At 36.4% G+C, this 22,141-nt stretch overlaps 1 protein-coding gene across 1 annotated transcript; it reads left to right on the forward strand.

The window, feature by feature from the left end:
• The first annotated feature begins 1,248 nt into the window (after positions 1-1,248).
• Positions 1,249-22,141, forward strand: LOC110698493 (phosphatidylinositol 4-kinase alpha 1-like). The gene is given in 27 exon segments (XM_021875933.1): positions 1,249-2,232; positions 2,809-3,150; positions 3,224-3,385; positions 5,489-5,659; positions 5,762-5,920; positions 6,001-6,128; positions 6,378-6,684; positions 8,446-8,614; positions 9,014-9,231; positions 9,652-9,810; positions 9,919-10,101; positions 11,288-11,815; positions 11,911-12,015; positions 12,017-12,271; positions 12,611-12,825; positions 13,536-13,719; positions 13,844-13,980; positions 14,110-14,260; positions 15,357-15,623; positions 16,378-16,455; positions 16,572-16,619; positions 19,085-19,257; positions 19,346-19,541; positions 20,394-20,534; positions 20,777-20,985; positions 21,381-21,542; positions 21,616-22,141. Coding segments are annotated over 27 exon segments (6,090 nt in total). The 3' UTR covers positions 21,875-22,141.

The following is a 22,141-nucleotide window of genomic DNA, read 5'->3' on the forward strand; positions in this document are numbered from 1 at the left end:
AACGAAAGATAATTCATCCCTTCATTTTCTGCCATTCCTTTCCTTCAATATCCTTCAATCCAAACAAATTGCAAGTTATATTTTAAAAATTTAGATCAGACTATCAGATTACAGACTTTACAGTAAAAATTTAGACTATACTAGACATATAAAGAAAACAAGATGACAATATTAAATTATGTTACCAAGCAAAGTTTGGTGGAATTGGTGAGGAATTCACCTTACGACTTTGAGGTATCGAGTTCGAGCCCCACTATCTACAAAATGCTTGGGAGTAAGGGGATTTCTTTACCTCTCTCCTCTATTCTCAAGCGGTGACCTGTAGAACTAGGCTGGCTAAATCTGTGAGAGATGTCGGTTCAGTAGGGTCATTCATCTTACCTATAAAATAAATAAAAAGACTATACCACACCAATATATACCAACTTAAATAATTTATACCAAAATACCTTTAGGTAAAGTGAAAAAACAAATCCCTAACCTTATTACAATGATCATTTGTGAATATCATAATTATATTATGAAAAAACAAAAGCGATTTCTTAGAAAATGCTAGAAATGTTCTAATATTTCTTAATTACACCATTTGTCATTCAATACTTAAAATTATATTTCTTGAAATTGTTAATGAGTTATTGGTTTTTATTAAAAATTAAACCGCTAGTTTTCATATGACTACTCTCTTAATTATTAGTTATACTCCTTATGTTTATACCATGTTTCTCATTATGTTACTAACTTATTCGGAGTAATACTTTAAAAAAAAAACTTATACTGTATTAGCGATTTCAAGTACGTAATACGGAATATTAATTATCAAACAACATAATGTAGATGAGATTTAATCTCGTTTTGTTTTCTATACTCTTATAATTATCCCACTTTCTTACAACGTGTCATAACAAATTAAGGAAGTAATCCAAGTCGTTAACTCATATCATATCGTGCTTTCATTTTAACAAGACTTTCTCCCTCCTTCCTTCTTTCTCTCTCCTCCATTTTTCCCTCATCCCCAAAAACCAAAACCGTAAAACAATGGCAGAAAACTGCCATACCTTAACGCCATGAAAATGACCTCACCTTCTTCAATTCTCTCATCAATATCTTCTCTCTAAACCCTAGCTCATTCCTCCCCATTTTCCCCCAATTTCATTCATGCGATCCAATTCCTTTGATCTTTGCTATCAACCCTAACAATTTTCCCCCAATTTTGCTGCAATTTCTAGGTTATTCTTTGTATGATCATCAATGGAAGCTTTAACAGAGCTTTGCGACTTGATTGCGAAGAATCCGGAGCAATTTAAGGAGAAACTTGGTTGGATTTGTGGTCGTTGTCCTTCATATGAGTCTCCGTCGTCTGGATCGCTGAGAATTTCTCGATCTCAGCTCAATGCTGTTCTTGCCGTTGCTAGGTTTCTCTCGCAGTGCCCTAATCTTCCCGATAATCGTCCTCGAGATGTTGTTGTTGAGTTTCTTCGATCAATTTCATCGTCATTTCGGCTGTCTTTTTGGCCTCAGTCATTTGGTAATGATTCAATTTCTTCGTTTTACTCCGATTTCTTTCGTTACGTTGTTAATGCCGCTGAATTGTCGGAGGAGTTCTCTGATGAGGTTGCCGGATTCTTAGGAGAGATTGTTATTTCTGCTTTTAACAATGCTTATAACAATGATGGTAGTAATTCCGATGATTCGAAGATTTGTAAGGCGTTTTTAACGTCGTTGTCGGAGAATTGTCCGCCTGTTTCGCGGTCGGATGCTGAGAAATTGATCAATCTATTGATAGAACATGTGCCTGCTGTTGTTTATCCTAGCTCTCCTAGGGATGTTAATGTTGCATCAGGAACGTCGTCGTTTCAGAGTTCTCCGGCGAGTTTGAATTATTTTCATCCTCATGATAGTCCGAGTCCTATGAATGATCATGGACAGCTCTCTATGTTGTCTGGTGGCGGTTCACGGGTTGTGGTTGATGATGCTGTGAGCACGGCTTCTTCTCGTGTGTCTGAGATGAATGGGGTGAGCAGCATTGCCTCGCATATGGATGGTGAAGGTCTTGTTCGAAGGCAGGTGGCCAATTTTGAAGAAGAGTCTGTAGAGAGCTTAGAGAAGCAGGAGGTTTTGTTTAAATTGGTTGGTTTTATCTTGGATAATAAAGTTGAGGTTGATCATAGGCTTTTAGAGCAAGTGCGGTTAGTGGCAAAGAGGCAGCTTCAGTCATCCTCCGCCTTTTTAAAGGTATAGTTTTGCACCGAAATATCTCTGAATTGATATGCTAGATGCCAGAGCTCAAATGTATTGTACTTGCATGTTTCTTGTTAGGAATGAGTGATAAGTAGAGATTAAATTGAAGTTCTGGAATTGTTCATCTTGTTAATAAGATAAGTTGGTTATCGAGTTCTTATGATATATTACCTTATTTCAAGGGCAATGAAAGATTTTTCAATTTTCTAACTCATGAATGAAGTGAAAGCACACCCGCCCCAACCCCCCCCCCCCCCCCCCCCCCCCCCCCCCCCCCCCCCCCCCCCCCCCCAATGCCTAAGCTGTTGGTTGATGTACAAATCTTTTTAAGCTGTTGCAAGGAATAACATAACAATCTTAAATCTTGTAACTCTTTATTGAAGTATTTGATTTGCATTTTTTGGTGTCTTAAAGTAAAGACTTTTGTTTTAACTGCCAAGTGAAAGGTTATAAACCATCCTTACGAGTCCTAGGTGGGATACTCATTGGAAGTGTTGGGTTACTGTTGTTGTTTGGTGTAATTTTGTGGTATGGAATGATTAATCTGGATTGTTTTTACTTTATTGGCAGTTAAGGAAGAGGGATTGGACAGAAAATGGGCAAACTCTGAAAGCTCGAATAAATGCCAAATTATCTGCTTATCGAGCTGCAGCTAGGTTGAAAATTAAATGTCTCACTTCGCTTGATTGTGATGTGAAATCGACAAAGAGGTTGTTGCTTGAGACCCTTGCATTGATGATAGATGGTGCAGAAGCCTGTCTACTTTCTGTTTGGAGGAAGCTCAGACTTTGCGAAGATCATTTCAGCTATTTGCTCTCTGGAGTTGCTCAGATAGCAACAGCTCGTGGTGGACAACTGTTGCGAGTTTTGTTGATTCGTCTCAAACCTTTAGTGCTTACTGCTTGTGCACAGGTAACTCAAATTTCATCAGCTAAATTTAAATCTTTTTCACTGTAGTTTGTAGTGATGTTTATATTCTGGACAGGCAGACACCTGGGGCAGTAGTCAGGGCGCCATGTTCGAGAGTGTCCTCAGAACATGCTGTGAGATTGTTGAATTTGGCTGGAGTAAGGACCGAGCTCCTGTTGACACTTTCATCTTGGGCCTAGCTACCAGTATCCGTGGGAGAAATGACTATGATGAAGAGGTTAGTTGTATTGCATAGTTTGTGGCATATGCTAAAAGGTGACGAGGGCATAGTTATTCTCTTGCATGTTTTAAGTTTTTTACTTGCAACCAAATGCAGATGCATGTGAAATGTACTGCGGTACTGCCATTCAGGCTATGATATAGCTTTCTTTGTTGCTTTAGGATCTTTTACTAGCTGATTTTTAATGTTTGTGCCATCATTTTGTGTTTACTTTGTGACCATGCTGATTTATGTTAAGCTAACCAGTTTTTAGTGCAGCAACATAAATGTTGCAGCTTTTTAATGAAGTTTGACATTGAAATTGGACAGATTTTATACTTGGATGTTTGTTTATGCTATTCTATAATTAAGAATGTGGAATTCTTTCTTTTATCTCTTTCTTAGTTTCAAAGGGGAGGATGTGAAATTTTTTCTGTTATCTCTTTCTTAATTTTAAAGTGGACCTTGATTTTTTCCCATTTTACTTTCACTTATATATTATTGAACAGAAGACCTAGTTATTGGAATACTGTTACAGTGATTAAGATTAGCATGCTCTTGTTACACGTAATGTTGCATTATTAAACTTTCATTTGAGGTTATGTTTGCTGTAAGAATGGGCGTACATTCTATTTTGACTAAAGAATATCCATCTTGTCTTTTGCTTTATTGGGCATTCAACCAAAATGATGTCTAAGAGGGTTAAAAGATGATCATTGATTATATTAATCCCTTGTGATTGGGAGTACTATGGGCATTTGAGATAACAAAGATATACTCCAGTTTGCTACAGTTGGACTTAAGGAAAAGATTAGTGATCTGTGGTTATGCTGTCTAAGGTCTCCCCTCAAGTATTTATGTATTATCTCCTTAAGGGCAGGGCAATTATGGCTTGTCGAAGTCAGGAAAAAGATCAATTTGTCCAAGATTGCTTGTGTAGACTGACTAGTGAATTTAGAGTGAGGAAAAGAGGGAGTAACCTACATCTTTCCTTATAGTAGTGGGTGGTTTTTATGATGTGTATGTAGCTTGAACAGGGGTTTGCTTCCTGTAGAAAATCATTTAAGGGTTTTGGCTAGTTATATGTGTTAGATTTATAGTGAAGGATCCATGTTGGCACCAGCACTTGAAAGGTTAACGTTTCTTTGTTTCAAGAGAAATGCATCAAGTATGTTTAATGATTATTATAAACTTTCTTCTATTAGCTCCCTTTTCCTCCTCTTGACAACTGATTCCTTCCTCAACAGAATAATAATTTTCTTTACACCTACCAACAAGAAGGCTTATATGTTACAGAGGGCAAATTAATACTCTATTGTAGACGTGTAAGAAATGCTACTCATTTGGTCACTTCCCTGTATTAATGTTGCTACTCAGTTGCTTGTTTATGTCCATATAGGTGATATAGCAATTTTTTGGGTCAACAAAGGATCTTAAGATTAAATTCCTCCGTCTTCGAAAGTTATCAACACTTTCTGTTTTCATCCGTTTCTTAAAGTTCTTAACCCTTTCACTTTATTCCATTTTTGGCAAATTTTCTTTACTATTTTACCCCTCTTTCACCACAATATTCATCCACCTTTTTCATACACCTACCCATCTTTTTACACTTCCTCTCTTACATTATCCACCTTTTTCTTACACCCACTCACCACATCAACACTCTCTCTCCAATTACCTTAATTTATGTGCAAATAGTAAATATTAAGAAATTTTAGAAATGGAGGTAGTATATCTTGGATGCTGAGGGGTGGTGATGAAGGGGAGTGGGACCAACATTATTGTTTGCTCAGTAGATTGAGGCTGTGTCTTATCTTTAACGAACCTTCTTTTTCCCTCTTACCAATGTATCATGTCATGAATATTATGAAAGTAATACTGACAAAAGATGATGGTCATTTGTGCTATAAATTCACCGTGACTTGTGTATCTTTTTTCCTGTGTGGAAAGAGTGAAAGACTACTTGCATATGTTGTTGAAGAGCTGTTAGAATCTCTCAATTTTTATTTGTTTAAATTCATGGTGCTTTGTTGTTTTTATGTTTTAATTTACTATACTCTTAGTATTTGTAACTCCTTTATCCATGTATCTATTCTTGCTTATAGTATGACTTGTATTCAGGGCACGAAAGAAAATGCTGCTGTTCCAACAATTCAGCTGAATGTTATCAGATTGCTGGCAGACTTGAATGTTTATGTTAAAAAGCCAGAAGTAGTTGACATGATATTGCCTTTACTTGTTGAAAGCTTGGAGGAAGGTGAAGCTTCAACTCCTGGCTTATTGCGGCTCCGTGTAAGGCAACTAATTTAATGAGAAACAGTTAACCTGATGTTAAATTGCATGGATATGTTTCTATCGTCAATATTAATTGCTTATGATTTGTTGTTGCTGCAGCTTCTTGATGCTGCTGCTCGATTAGCCAGCTTAGGCTTTGAGAAGTCCTACCGAGAAACTGTTGTTTTGATGACAAGAAGCTATCTGGGTAAATTGTCAAATGTAGGATCTGCAGACAGCAAAACAATGGCACAGGAAGCTACGACAGAGCGTGTTGAGGTATTTTTATAGATGTGATACTTCTAAAGTTTGTCTGCTGAATTATTTAGGTTTTGGCTTGCTCACTGGTTTTCCATCAGACTCTTCCTGCGGCGTTTCTATTAATTGCACAAGGTCTTACGGAAATTAAATTGCGGTCTGACTATCGCCACCGTCTGCTCTCATTATGTTCAGATGTAGGTTTGGCTGCAGAATCTAAAGGTGGAAGGTAATTTGATTTTTTTTTCTTCCCTAATTTATAACCTGGATTGAGTATAGTATCTTTAAATTCTTTTGGTAACCCTATCCCCTAAAATTAATTTTCGGTTCTTAGTGGTGGACTAGAACAAGTTGAATGAAGTCGTGAAAGTTGAGAACAAAATGTGTTAGATGATAATAGACATTTCCTTTGGCAGGGACTATGTCTGTATGTGTATAAATATATATTTTAACAGGCTGCAATAATAACTGTTTCCAGGAGGGGAGCCGACTTTCTGGGACCTCTAATGCCTGTTGTTGCAGAAATATGTTTGGATTTTGACCCAACTGCCAATATTGAACCTTCACTTTTGAAATTGTTTCGCAACTTGTGGTTCTACGTTGCTCTGTTCGGACTAGCACCTCCCATTCAAAGAAATCAGGTTCCTTCAAAGCCTGTCTCTACTGGACTGAGTGGTGTTGGAAGCATGAGTACTATACAACTTCAAGCTGTCGATGGACCGTACTTGTGGAATAGTCAATGGGCATCAGCTATTCAGCGCATTGCTCAAGCTACTCCACCGCTTGTAAGTTGATTGCTTTTCCTTTTTATTTATTTATTTTTTATTTTTATAATAAATATTTTTCCCATTCTAATGGGGCTTTGTGTGTTGTGGAAGTCTTCTGGTGTATTTTAGTAGACTTTTAAATTTACGCCTTTTGCAACGGAAGATACCTATCTGTATCCAATTGTTATGGATTCTGAAGGATGTGTCTGAGTGTGGAATGTTTAAGGTTTGATTTGGTGCATGTTGTGCTTGACAACAACATTCTTTGTTATATCAGATTTTGAAAAATATGTGTTATTTTTAGTTTGGCTGTTATGAGGATCACCTCCCTTGTGCTGATGTGCAATAATTATCATCAGTTCTGGGTTACCCATAGGCAGGGTTTGAGGAGGTCCATATTCATGCAACCTACCCCTAGTTAACACAAATTGCTAGAAAATTGTTTCATGATGAGCAGACAAAACATTTTCTTTAGTTCTGAATTTTATTTGCCTTTTATTCCGTGGTGTGTTTTTATGGGCTTTGGAGTTATATGTTTATTTTTAGATAATAATTTGTCTTGAGTTGTGGCTTGTTTTCTCTTCTTTTCCATCGAATTCTTCTTCTTATTTTTATTCATCACCTTTTGGTTAGACAAAACTTCCTCCATTCCACAAATGTTGCAACAATTAATATTTTAGAAAGTTTCACAAATATTGCCACATTTCCCTATTTGCACATGTTTTCTCTCCTTCTCTCTTCTCATCACATGGGTCCCTATCTTTATTTGTCTTTATCTCTCTCCTCTTCTTAAAATCCGTGTCCCATCCCCTTGTTGCAATATTTGGAGAACGGAGGAAGTATAAGGTAAGGTCATGATGTCTTGCTTTATGTCCGATCCAAATATTTAGTAAGTATACTATGTTTGGTTTAATATTTTAGTGGAGGAGGGCAAAAGGAAGGTTTTTTTTAATTCATGTTTTTTGTCATAGCGAAACTAATACAGGAAAGGATGGGGTGGGGAACTTGGGGGGGGGGGGTTGTGACTTTTCCTTCCTGATCTGCTTTGATTAGGATTTTGTTGATGAAAAGGAGAACTTGATCTCCTTCACTCCCATACTACCCAAGCTGAATATCATTTAAACAAAGGGAAATCTATTCAGGTTCTTTGGGATTTGGAGGGCCCAAGGTGAAGAAGATACCGTGGTAGAATCTTTCAATGGCAATTTGTGGTGTCTGTAGTTAGAAGGGAAGCCTAACAGTGGATTAGAATTAGTTATTAGTGTTTTTATAGCTTAGGTGGCTGGGGCTTTTAACAGCTGCTCAGCTGTGGAGATGCGAAGAAAGTGGGTCAATTTCTAATGTGTTTGCTGATATGAGATGCCTGTCTTTTTTACATCGTGCTCTCTCTTTGCTGCTGATATATACTTTTTTTACATTCTGCTCTCTATTTGTAGTTAGAAGGGAAGCCTTACAGTGGAGTAGAATTAGCTATTAAGTGTCTTTATAGCTTAGGTGGCTGGGGCTTTAAACATTTGCTCAGCTGCGGAGATGCAAAGAAAGTGGGTCAATTTGTAATGTGTTTGCTAATATGAGAATGCCTGTCTTTTTTACATTGTGCTCTCTCTTTGTTGCTGATACATACTTTTTTTTTTAAAAAATTGTTAGTATAGACAAGGTTGTGTTGTCAGGTGGAAGCTACACATACATCTAGAAACTATTAGTTGTTTTTTTTTTTTTTTTTTTTTGCAACATGAGCTAAATAAAATTAATTGCTTATGTTTTATGTCTTTTATTCAGGTTGTAAGTTCTGTCAAGTGGCTCGAAGATGAGTTTGAACTTAATGCTCTTCACAATCCTGGTAGCCGCCATGGAAGTGGTAATGAAAAGGCTGCTGCAACCCAAAGAAATGCTCTTTCTGCTGCATTAGGGGGACGAGTTGATGCTGGAGCAATGAGTACAATTTCAGGTTCAGTAATACTATTTCATATCTATATAGAATGACAAACTGACAATTCTCAAACATCAAGATCAGATAGTTTCCTGGAATCACATTGATTTATTTTTCATTCAGAAGTCTGAGTACCTCCCCTCCCTTCTTATTATAGTAACGGAGGTAATGATGGACTGATGGCTCATGGCAAAGCTGAACATTCTTATTATCTGATCATTAATAACAGAACTTTTTGGCTCTAATACTATTTCTATAGAAAAGACCTTACTAATTACAATGAGTTAATTAGTCTGTCTACTTATTGCTTGGTAGCCCTCATCTCCCTGTATCTTTTTCCCACGAGTCTTCTTCTGTGAAAATGTGCCGATTTGAGGTCTTAATGAAGAAATTGTTTTACTATTAACTTGCTTTCAGGAGTAAAAACTACGTACTTGCTTGCTGTGGCCTTCTTAGAGATCATACGCTTCAGCAGCAATGGAGGTATTCTTAATGGTGATTCTGAGTTAACGGCCTCTAGAAGCGCCTTCAGTTGTGTGTTTGAATATTTGAAAACACCAAATCTTGCACCTGCTGTTTTTCAGTGTCTGACTGCTACTGTCCACCAGGCATTTGAAACAGCTGTATCATGGCTGGTAATCTTCTTTAATATTCCACTTTCCACGTATCTCTTGTTGACCTTGTTGTTCTTGTATTCTTCAAATAATCTTACCAGAGTCTGGATTGTAGAATTGGGTGAGATTCATATGTCCCTTGTTGAATATCTATTCTTCTACCTTGATGTAGCTGTGTCCTCTGTCCACCTGCTCGCGTGCACACAGACACACACACACCTTAGACCTTATTCAATTAATTTATTCATTTTTTCTGTGAGCTTCAGATGATTTCAATTTTACATGCTGTAATCTATACATAATAACCCTTGTTATGACATGAGTCATGCTTCATAGCCAATATATGGTTGTTTTGGATAAAGAAGGGAGAATGAAGTACAAATTGAGAGAGAGGGAATACTTTTCTTGCCTAAACATTCAAGTCTAAATCTAATTTTTCAGGAGGAACGGATATCTGATTTTGGTGATAAAGCTGATATTAGAGACTCAACTCTCTCAGTGCATGCTTCCTTTCTGATTAAAGCCATGTCCCAGAGGGAAGAGCATGTTAGGGATATATCTGTTAACCTGCTGGTTCAACTTAGAGACAGGTTTCCGCAGGTAATTTTATTTACTCTTATACATCAATTAACCTTGTACTACAGAGGTGAATTTTTTTTTTCTCTTTACTTCTTTCTGAGTGAAACTTGATAGTAATAATTTTTGCAGATCCTTTGGAATTCGGCATGTATGGATTGGCTACTGTATTCTGTCAATATTGACACATCTTCTTCACTAGTCAATGATCCTGCCTGTACTGCTGCGATCCGATCATTGTTTCAGAGGGTAGTAAGAGAATGGATTATAATATCACTTTCCTATGCTCCATGTACTGCCCAGGGTCTTCTCCAGGTTGGATGTATTTTTTTTTTTTAATTGTTATTGTAGTATTTTTTAACACTGTGTTAGCATGCTGCATGCCTAATCTTTGGGTCATTATCCGGTGATTTTCCTTTTTAGGAATTATAACCCTCCATGTTATCCAGAAAACTGGTGCTATTGCTCAGTTTTTCAGTCATGTCAATGATTTAAAGGGCAGAAAAGAAGATACTCTCGTAAAATATGAAATCTTATTCTTTGCTGAATAGTGTCAATCTCTGAAGTTCAATCCTTGGCAAAAAAAAGTTGTGTGTGTGTGTGTGTGTGTGTGTGTGTGTAGGGGGGGGGGAGGGAGGGTTCAAGGTTTTTTTTTTTTTAAATTTTTTTTGTATAATTTGGAAGTGATGTTGAAATTCAAAGCTAAGTTGGCAAAAGTTTGAACTTGCATGAATTAGGGATCACATCACAACAAATAAAGGAATAACCATATCGAGAGTCCGACTTGACATTTGGTTTGGTCCATATGGCTAAAAGCTGAAACCTCTAAAATTAGTGTCCCTTTTAACTTTGTCAAAATTGGGCAACATATTGTTTTTATTATTAATTTTTTTTTTCCAGCTAATAAAGTTATGAAGTTCTGCTGGTTTCCCAGGTATCTAATTTCCACCTAGCCCTCCACCCTTACAAAGGGAAAAACTTATGCCATCCGTAAGAGAGAAAAAAAAGCAAACTATGGATTTGTGGAGGTTTTGATGTTGTTAGACACTGTTTTGCTTTCTTGCAATTAGAAACTCATCTTTGGGTACAACCAACTTCAATATATGTTTTCATTACCCTAATCCTTCTCATGATGCTTTGGTTTAGTGTGAGTGGGTGACCTTTACAGTTGAAACGATGTTGTTAAAATATGGAAGAACTGTTGTTGTGACATTGCAAGAGATAAGATCTTAATTCTTCTATAAATTGCGCTCTTCTTGTCCTTGTAGCTTAAACCTTTTGTCTGTCTTTGCACAGGCAAACATATGCATTATTGAGTTGGTTAATCCTTCTTTTTCTGAATGCTCTAAGCCCGTGTCATGTGTTTATGCGCCTTATCATTTTTCTGCTGTAGTTCAGGAGGGATTTAAGTCTTTGTAATACATCTTTGCTGATTCTTCTGTACTGCTTTAAGATTTTCATTCCAGATGACCATTTGCTAAATTATTTCAAATTTATACAGGAAAAGCTATGCAAACCAAATTCAGCAGAGAGAGCACAGCCTACGACAGATGTTGTTTCCTTATTAACTGAGATACGCATAGGCACTGGTAAAAACAACTGTTGGACCGGAGCAAGAACTGCAAATATTCCAGCAGTCATGGCTGCTGCAGCTGCAGCTTCTGGGGAAAATTTCATCTTGACAGAAGCCATTAGCCTGGAGGTGCTTAGTACTGGGGTTACCAGTGCTGCTGTGAAGTCTAAATTTGCTGGAGAAATTGCTGGAATGAGAAGACTATATAATAGCATTGGTGGATTTCAATCCGGTGCACAAACGGGGTTTGGTATTGGATTTGGACTTCAAAGGTTGCGGTCCAGTGTTTCTTCTCAGCCATCAGTTGAGAATGATTCATTCAATGAAATCCTGCTCCAAAAGTTTCTGCATCTGCTTCAGCAATTTGTCAACATTGCAGAGAAAGGTGGAATAGTGGAGAAAACAGCATTTCGTGAAGCATGTTCACAAGCAACTGCTTTGCTCCTCTCAAATTTGGTATGCTTGATACATTCATCTTTTTGAGATGTTTACAGATTCCTTATGTGCTGAAGTAGTCCTCATTCTTCGTATATTGTGGGTCTTCTCTTCAGGGTTCTGATTCAAAAACAAATGCAGAGTACTTTTCGCAACTACTACGACTTCTATGCTGGTGTCCAGCTTACATTTGTACCCCTGATGCTATGGAAACTGCAGTTTTTTGTGTGGACATGGTTGGTTTCAGCTGCGCCGCAGTTAGGCTGTTTAGTCCTCGCAGAACTTGTGGATGCATGGTTATGGACAATTGATACAAAAAGAGGCCTTTTTGCATCTGATGCTAAGTGTTCTGGGCCATCTGCTAGATTGCGACCTCACCTTTCTGCAGGAGAGCCAGAAGCTTCACCTGAAAAAGACCCTGTGGAACAAATAATGGCTCATAGACTATGGCTTGGATTTCTAATCGATCGATTTGAGGTTAGAGTTTTTGCTTGACTTCGATTTTTCTTTTTTTTCTTTTTTTTTTTTTTTTTTTTGGGCATTCTCAAAATGCTCCATTGCTTTTTCCTGCACAAAGCGCATACTACTTGTGTCTTGCAGCGTAATAATTGTTGCACACGTTGTTGCTGTATTGTTCTTTTGTTGTGGCCGAACTTTGGAAACCGAATGATTTCTCCTGCTTATTACTTAGCAACGTTATTAACCAACGGATTCTGCAGCTTGGTTTGGACAAGGCTGCTTGGTCTGTGCTGCCTATATCTGTTTGATAGAGTTCGTTAATCACCAATTTTCTTTTCTGCTTTATGAATCATGTAGGTAGTTAGGCATAATAGCGTCGAACAGATGCTTCTCTTTGGTAGGATGTTTCAAGGAACTACCAAACTTCCCTGGAGGTTTTCACGGCATCCTGTTGCGACGGGTACATTTTTCACTCTAATGCTTCTTGGGCTAAAGTATTGTTCTTGCCAATCACAAGGTAATTTGCAGAACTTCAGAACAGGCCTTCAGCTGCTGGAAGATCGGATATATAGGTGATTTCCCTTTTTTTTTGTTTTTTTTTTTTAATTTAATTTTTATTTATTTATTATTATTATTATTATTTTTTTTAATTATGGGATGTATCACTAAGGACAATTGTCGTAAAACCACTTGATGCATTTGGCTGTTTGAAAAGAACCACCCAATGTAGTTTTTCTTGTGCAAAACAATCTTCATACTTTTGTCTTGTCAGCCCCAGCTTTTATTTTTATTTTATAATGTTTTTAGGTCTAGCAATGTCCAAAAGATCTTCTTTTAGTCACGTGTTTTTACTGATTCTAGCACTTCCCTGATATTTTTGGAACTATGCCTTTGTTACGATTCATAATGCCCGAAATTATCAGATTCCTTGTGGAAAATTACTTGAAAAAAAAAATCGAAATGTTATGTTGAGCCCAAAACTTCAGATGGGTTATTTAGGCATAAATCATCATTTTGTTTCTATGGTTAACAGTTCTTAATTGCATAACATAAAGGGTAAATTATGTTTGGGGGGTTTTCCTTAAATGTCGAATATTGTTGGTTGTTTGGTGCAAATGTTCTGAGTGTGTATATAGGAAGAATGTAGGTCAGGATATTTGCAGGTGTGTTTTGTCTTTGAGTATCGTCTTTATTGCTTCTATATATGTGATTTTAGTTGGTTTACATATAAGCTTTCTTCATTTGCAAAGGAAAGTATTCTTATTGTTGATGGTATATGCAGGGCTTGTTTGGGATGGTTTTCTTATGAGCCAGAATGGTACGACACGAAAAGTAAAAATTTTGCTCAAAGTGAGGCACAATCTGTTTCTTCATTCGCCCAATTTCTTATGAATGAACGAATGGATAATGTTCCATCAGATCCAAAAGGACAGGCACATGAAAATGGGGGCTCTTTGGGTGAGGTGGTATGATTGCTGCTCTTAGCAATAGCATATAGCTTTCTTGGAAGCTACTTATATCTGTTCTATATGATATACTTCATCATGTATCCCATGTAATGTGAAATCTCATTTTTTGAATTCCTTGTAGAGGGATCATTATCATCCTGTTTGGGGCAGCCTGGAAAACTATGTTGTTGGGAGGGAAAAACGGAAGCATTTACTTCTGATGTTGTGCCAGCATGAAGCTGACAGACTTGAAGTTTGGGCGCAACCCACTAATTCAAAGTAATTTATTTTTTTGTTTAAATTCTTAAGTTGTTCCATTTTGTTTGTAAGTTACTTACTGCCTTGGTAGTTGAAGATCTTTTTTTGCTTTCTAAATTGTTTTCTGTTGGTTCCATATGAATTTTTTAGGGATTACACAACTCGGCCTAAAATTAGCTCTGAAAAATGGGTGGAGTATGCCCGGACAGCATTTTCAGTGGATCCTCAAATTGCTTTGTCACTAGCATCACGGTTCCCTGCAAATCTCTCTTTGAAAGCTGAGATAAGTCATCTGGTTCAGGTGTGTTCTTATTTATTAACTCATGGTAATTGCTCTGGATTTGGATCCTTTGTCTTGCTAGTTGAGCAGCAATTTTATTTGGGTTACAGCATGGTATAAGCAAATATATGATGGCTGCATTATTTCAACTTTTGAAAGTTTTGAGATAGCTGTAATAGTGGTTTCTGTGTGATGTAAAAGCTTTTGGTTGACGTGGCATGACTTTGGCATCTGTTCTATCAGCTGGTTTGGCTTTTATTGGCCTGTTTTGGCTTATGCTTTACAATCTTTACAATTCAGTGTTTTGGCAAGCTTAAAAAGCCAACATGGCGTTATGGAATGGATATTGTGTCACGTATTGGCTGACTATAAAAATTATATCTTAAATGAGATTATACATTAGTCTAACTTCTCCAAAAACAGGAGCCTCATAATGGGCTGCGTTGTTGGTTTTGTTTTGATAAGGTGAGGTAAGTGAGGTCCCGTTTGGCCCGCAAGGGAATTGCTAAGGGAACTGGGATGTGTTTGCTCTATGTTGCTAAATTATAACCATGGGCTTCATGGTCTTGAGCTTTTGAGTCAATGATCTGTGGTGTGAGTTCTTTTACTGTATGTAACTAAATGTTTAAACATGCTGAATGGTCTCATTTTCATCTCAAAGTTATTTCCATGCTTTCAAATTTTGGATAGTACTTCCTTTGTTTCAAAAAAATTGCAACACTTTCTTTTTGGATAAAGTGTTGCAATTTTTATGAAACGGAGGAAGTACAAATCAAGTTGTCCATTCCGTTTGTTGTTTTCTCTCTATCCACTTTCTTTTACTCTGACTATCCCACATTTCACTCATACTTTTCTTTTGACTGACTTCCAAAGATAATATGCAGTTAGTTAAGTATTCTTAATATTTGTGCCGAAGTGAACTATGCATTATATTAACAGAAGGATGCTACTTTTTTTATTTTTTTATTTTATTATATCTAAATGTAAAACAAAAGTTCTTTTCTTGGTTATACCTGCTTTAATCATGTAGAAGAAGTTATTTTTTTTTACTCTCTTTGTTTCTGTTTATGAGCTCTTTTGAGACCGTTATTCATTGATAAAGTGTATTCTGTTTCAGGCACATATATTGGAGCTTCGATGTATACCTGAAGCACTTCCATATTTTGTCACCCCAAAGGCAGTTGATGACAATTCGATTTTGCTGCAACAATTGCCTCATTGGGCTGCTTGCTCAGTAACGAAAGCTCTTGACTTCCTTACCCCTGCATACAAGGGCCATCCACGTGTGATGGCCTATGTGCTTCGGGTTTTAGAATCTTATCCTCCTCAATGTGTGACATTTTTCATGCCTCAGCTAGTGCAGGCTCTCCGTTATGATGAGGGGGTGAGTTTCCTGTTCACCTTTATGCTGTTATACCCAGTGCTCAACTATAATGTAGCTGTAAGTTCAACGGGACTTGGATTGCTGCTGTGGGATTTGGTTTTAAGACTTATAAAGCGTCTGTTGTCAATGATGAATCATTTCTACACAAAACCACTTCATGGACTATTTTTAGTGAGCTACAATAACAATAACAAAATCATAGCCTTATTTTCAAAATGATAGGTTTGGCTGCGTAAACCTATAAATTATCACTCAGGATTATCCTCTAAGCTCCTTGTTCTTCATTTGATTTTGTGTAGCGCTACATGCTCCTGCAAACCTGCTTTCTTTGTCATTCTTAAATAATTGGATAGAGGAAGTTAAGAGTAGTTGCAATGCTGATGTAGTATTAGTCCACCTATATGCCTTCTTTGCTATATATACTGTAGAGCATAACTCGTACAATATGAATTGCATTCATTTTTTTAATGTTCCAAACTGGAAACTGCTTAGGTCAAACTTTTTAGTAAATTATGGCCTTGAAGGATAATATAATATATGTTCAGACTCTGTGTGTTTCCTTTTTGTATTGCTGCATCTCTTGGCAAGGTTGTGTGGCAAAGTTGTTGGGTTTGATTCTGCTATTCCTTCTGCATTCTGTAATTTAGCCCTAAGTTTCCTAACTGTGGTGATTTTGCTTGGTCTCCTATTTATTCATTTGCTTATTATGTGTCTTTATTTGTTTGTTTAACTATTAAAAATTTATGCCTTGTAGAGGTTAGTTGAAGGATACTTGCTCAGAGCTGCTCAACGTAGTGATATTTTTGCTCACATTCTCATATGGCATTTACAGGTACTGGAAGTTGGGTATATGTGCCTGCAATAAACTTTGTCAGTATTCCATGTTATTATGAACACTAACTGTATTTATGATGTTCTTTTAACTAACTGTAGTTTGCAATGATGTAGGGGGAGACATGTGAACCAGAAGGGGGTAAAGAGGCTGACAGTCAGAAGGTTTTTCTGCTTCCTTCACCTTCTCTTTCCCATCATTATGTGTTTTATAATCTTATGGCCTTGATTCATATCAGTATATGTGTTAGTGTGTTTCCTATAGTAGTAGTATACAAACATTGAAGAGGGCTTTTCTGAAAATGCCTTTAAACTCAGAGAACTTGAGTTGGCTGCATCAAAAGTCAGCCCTCCCTTTCTTTCTGCTCATGATACCCTCTTCTTCCTCATCCCCTCTGTAATTACCTTGTTCATTTCTCAGCACCAAGTATCAAGCCTTATTTAGGCGTGTTGGCCTTTGGCTATCGCTGTCTAGATTGCATGATGCCCAAATTTCTCTTAGGGTTTTAGGTCTTGTTTAGTTCACCTTGAAATGAAATTATTTATTATTCAGTAAAAATAAGTTTGAATCAGGAAAAATAAGTCTAATCATTATTCATAAGTTTTAGTCAGTAAAATTCAGTTTTAATTTGTGATCAGTAGTTACATTAGGAAGAATAACTCAGTTCAGTTAAAAATCAGGTGAACTGAACAGGGCTTTATTTTAATATTCCGCCGTGTTCATCCAGCTTTGCCTTAGGAATCCAACTAATCGTCCCGCTAGAAACAAATTTAATGTGGCTTCTCTGTTGCTGGAAAAGTCTGGTCATTGTTAATTCAGTCTTCTATTGAGGATCGTAACGTCAGTGGAATATAAAAGCATTGGACCTACCCCTTTGTTAGAGTGACAATTTGTCTTTTTTTCTTTAATCCAATATACATTTACATTTGGGTTCGTCATTTAAGAAGTTCTAACATTTTAATGTGTCATCTGTTACTGAGTATTTAACTCTTTTGGGTACAAATAACATATTCAATCCTGTAGAATATTGAAATTACATGAAGAAACTGTTCTAGGAAAGTGATGAAATTTTCATAATAATGAGTGTCTTATATGGAAAGTGGGGATGTGATTGGATTGACTGGAAACTGTATTGGTTTGGAACCACCTGCTGCTGTAGTTATCATGGATTGATGGCTGTGGAAGAAGTTTCTTTGTGTTATCACCTAACTGTAATTATTATACACCATGTCCATTGTATTGTACCTTTAGAGAGGCTTTCTGTGCCCTAATCATCAGCAGTGTGTTTTACACTTTGTTTTGGATACGAACAGTGCAGTGTATTTTACATAATTAAATTCTATTTTCTGGTTAATGACTTTTCACCTTTTAATCCTGTTTTTAATTATAGAATATCTAATTTTCAGACCCGTGCATTGCATTGGGCTAAAAACTGATGAATAATAGGTGCATTTGTGTTGGACCGTGGCACTATATAGTATATACCTATACCTATTCCTGTGAGTATTCAAATGAATCTGATCCTACTATAGTTTTTACGGCATCCCAAACTTACCACCCATAACTCCCTAAGTACTTTAAATTAAATAACAAAAAATATGTTGCATGGATCTTTTTGTAATGCATTTTCCCATGATCTTATTAATGGTATAAAGATTATTGTTTTCCAAATGATGTAGTAAAAATTATATTTAATTTTTATAATAGATTTCTCTTAGGTAGTTAATTGTAATTCAAACTCTATTTTTTTTTTTTTTTTTTTTTTTTTTATCTTAAACATAGTTTACCTACTTTAAATGTATTTAATTCTTAGTTGAAATTTTTTTATTTCCTATGGCATACGTATGTGGTGCTCTATGCTTTGTTCTTCTTTTATGTGATATTAATTTGTTAATCACTACCTATTCAATAAGTCCCTTTGTAACTTATTGCCTTTTCAAAATTATTTGAGAATTACTACCTTTTAAAATCAGTTACATTCCGTCAAAAAAAAAAAAAAAAAAATCATTTACATTGATAATACTACTTTTGGCCAAATTCCAATGGTTTAAAATCAGCACTAAAGTTTTAAGTTCAAAGATATGGCTATTGGGGGTTCATATTATTGTAAGCACAAATTAAAACATAAATAAAACCATTGAAATCCGGCTAAAGGTATCGTAATTAATTGTATTTGATTTCAGAAGGTAGTGGTTTTTTTTATTAATTTTTTTTCTTTCAAAGGTAGTTAGTGACTAAGGCACCTTTATCAAAGGTAATAATTGTCATATCCTATAAACTGAAGTGGGTTATATATATTGTCTACTTGTTATCGGCAATGATGCTTCTTCATTGAGTGGAAAATTGTGTCTATTCCTTAGGTATGCAACTCCTTGCCTTTTCCCTTTTTGATGCATTGTGTTTCACCATGTATGATGCAATCTCAGTCTTGCCTGTTTTTATCGCTTGAGCATGTCTCAACTGTTTTGTTTCTTCTTCTTAAATGGAAAATACTGTTCCCATTATTAATTTTACAGCTTTCATTTACTCATTCATTATTTTATTCAAAAGCATTGACATTTGATTTATTGGAGTTAAATTTTCTGATATTGCTATATTCAATCTGACACATTTCTTGTGCTCATGGCAGAATAGCGCATTTCTAGCCCTATTGCCACAAGTCAGGGAGAGAATTGTTGACAGTTTCAGCCCAAAAGCCCTTGATATATTTCAGAGAGAATTCGATTTCTTTGATAAAGTCACTTCTATATCTGGTAAACTCTTTCCACTTCCAAAGGAGGAGCGTCGTGCTGGTATACGAAGGTACCTAGTACTTAGTGCATTGGCATTCATTAATTTGTGTTGACAATCATTTTGTCTGTTAAATAATTGTTCTGTATTCTTGTACCAGGGAACTAGAAAAAATTGAGATGCAGGGAGATGACCTCTACCTGCCTACTGCTCCCAACAAGCTTGTTAGGGGCATTCAGGTTGACAGCGGTATCCCTTTGCAGTCGGCTGCAAAGGTACCTATCATGATCACATTTAATGTGGTAGATAGAGAAGGGAATCAAAATGACGTGAAGCCTCAAGCTTGTATTTTTAAGGTATGCTACAATAATGTGGTTATCTTGGCTGTGGGTTGGGTCCTGTTACCTTTTCTTTCCTGTTTACGGCTTAATTAGTCATCTAGATGAGTTCTGATCTCTTCCCGTCATTAGAAGTTGGAATATGAGGATTTTTGAAATGAGCTGTGTAATTATTGGTAAAAGAGCTTGTCAAAAGAACATTTGAAATCTTTTCGTTATTATATATCAAGAACTTGAGCCTGCCAAAGAGTATAAGAATCATTTGTGTTCTCGAAAAGATGTTGGAAATATCATGGTTCTTGAATACGGAATATCTTTAGATGCATTGTGCAGAAAACTTGCAGTTTTCACCTGGTCTGATTATCTGAACTAGTAAATATAAATTTTCCCAATAAAATAGTTTAACCTTCATTTACTAGTTTACGTTTTTAGTTGTACAATGTCAAAATTTACTATAATACTGAAGAAATTTGCAGTAATTTGATATTAAAGTAAAATCAGACTGTTAATGAGCCCAGACATTTGCAATTCAGTCGTTCTTGATTACAAGATTACATGCTGATAGGGACTTTCAGTGATCCAATTATATTGAGCTACATCCAGCTTACTTTGTCAAAGAAAACTTATATCTATGCACAATCTCGTAGAATATGACCTCTTTTGAATCAATTTGGTTAATTGTTCATGCCTAATCATCCCTGGAAAATGTTGGAATAAGTAAGTTTTCATCTTCCTTCGATTCATCTAGTGCATTGTTTTCTCTTTTGCAGCTTTTCTGTGTGCCATATGTGACGTCTTATTTGCTGTAGCTTTTTTGTTCTGCCTGTATGGACTTTTGTGATAAATTTGTGAATGGGTATTTCATTTTAGGTTGGGGATGATTGCCGGCAAGATGTTCTTGCTTTACAAGTGATCGCTCTTCTTAAAGACATTTTCCAGGCAGTCGGACTGAATCTTTATCTTTTCCCCTATGGAGTTCTCCCAACTGGTCCTGAGAGAGGAATAATAGAGGTAAACTTGTCAGCACTGGTGCTTTACATTACTGTATGGATTCCCATATAGTAGGTGGCAAAAATATTGCTGTTACAATGTTAGCTTAAGCATCTTTTATTCTAATTTATATAGTTTTGACTGGTATAGATTCTTTCTTTCAATACGTAGAGTCTAAATTGATTTATTGATTGCTAGGAGTTTCTTGAGTTATTAAATTGATTTGCTCGTTGAAACATGATTGCAATTCGCAATTCTCGCAGGTTGTGCCTAATACGCGGAGTAGAAGCCAGATGGGTGAAATCAATGATGGGGGCTTGTATGAGATATTTCAGCAAGATTATGGGCCAGTTGGATCTCCCAGTTTTGAGGCTGCTCGGGAGAATTTCCTTGTTAGCAGTGCTGGTTATGCTGTGGCCAGTCTTCTACTTCAACCAAAAGATAGGCATAACGGGAACCTACTTTTTGACAGGTCTGTTCACTAGTTCTTAAGCCATTATTCCTATATCACCTTTGTTCTGAAGTGATGACCTGCTTCCTCATTTACTGATTTATTGTTTTGATTCTGAGGCCTCTTGGTTCCAAAGGTAATAATCTAAAATTTATTGCCTTGAAACTGGAAAGTGTTTTACTTTTCAGATTTTTGGACATCTTAAATGTTTGGAGTAAACTATGTTTTGAGAACTAAGGACTAGTCTGAACTCTTATTGTTTTCCAAATAGGGTATATTTTCATTATGGGAGATTTATTGATTGCTGCTGAGATAATTCATGCTACTACTGTGATGACTAATTTTGCTCGGATATATGCCTATTGTGTATCATAAGAAACAATATTAATGCTAGTTTCCGTTTTTTGTTGTTACAGTGCTGGAAGGCTTGTCCACATTGATTTTGGTTTCATCCTTGAAACGTCTCCTGGAGGGAACATGCGCTTTGAGAGTGCTCATTTTAAGCTTAGTCATGAGATGACTCAACTGCTTGATCCTTCAGGGACTATGAGAAGTGAAACTTGGCATACTTTTGTGGGGTAAGAAAACAATCTTCCTAGCTAATTTATTTATCATCTGAACATTACCAACCATGCATGGTTTTTGTTACAGATTGTGTGTTAAGGGCTATCTAGCTGCTCGTCGCCATATGGATGGGATTATAAGCACTGTAGCTATGATGGCAGACAGTGGATTACCTTGCTTCAGCAGGGGTGAGCCCATTGGAAATCTACGGAAGAGATTTCATCCTGAGATGAGTGAACGTGAAGCAGCCAATTTCATGATCCGTGTATGTACCGATGCCTATAACAAGTGGACAACTGCAGGCTATGATTTGATACAATATTTGCAGCAGGGTATAGAAAAGTAGTACTCCCACTGTATATTTAAGGTAAAAGGTGTATATTATTTATTGAGGCATTGTCACCTAATGTGGCATAGCTGCAATTTTTTTTCGAGGTATTGTAATGTGAGAATAGGGGTTTGTTTAATTAGCAAATATAGAAGTTTTTAGTGTGAGATTAATGTGGATGTATGTAAAGGAATAGCATAAATTTTGCAAACATGACTTTCCAAATTTCCTTCACTTCAAATGATTTTACTGTCACTTGAGCTGTGTGATTTTGGCTCCTTACAA

This window comes from Chenopodium quinoa, unplaced genomic scaffold, assembly GCF_001683475.1.
Source record: "Chenopodium quinoa cultivar QQ74 unplaced genomic scaffold, ASM168347v1, whole genome shotgun sequence".
NCBI lineage: Eukaryota > Viridiplantae > Streptophyta > Magnoliopsida > Caryophyllales > Amaranthaceae > Chenopodium > Chenopodium quinoa.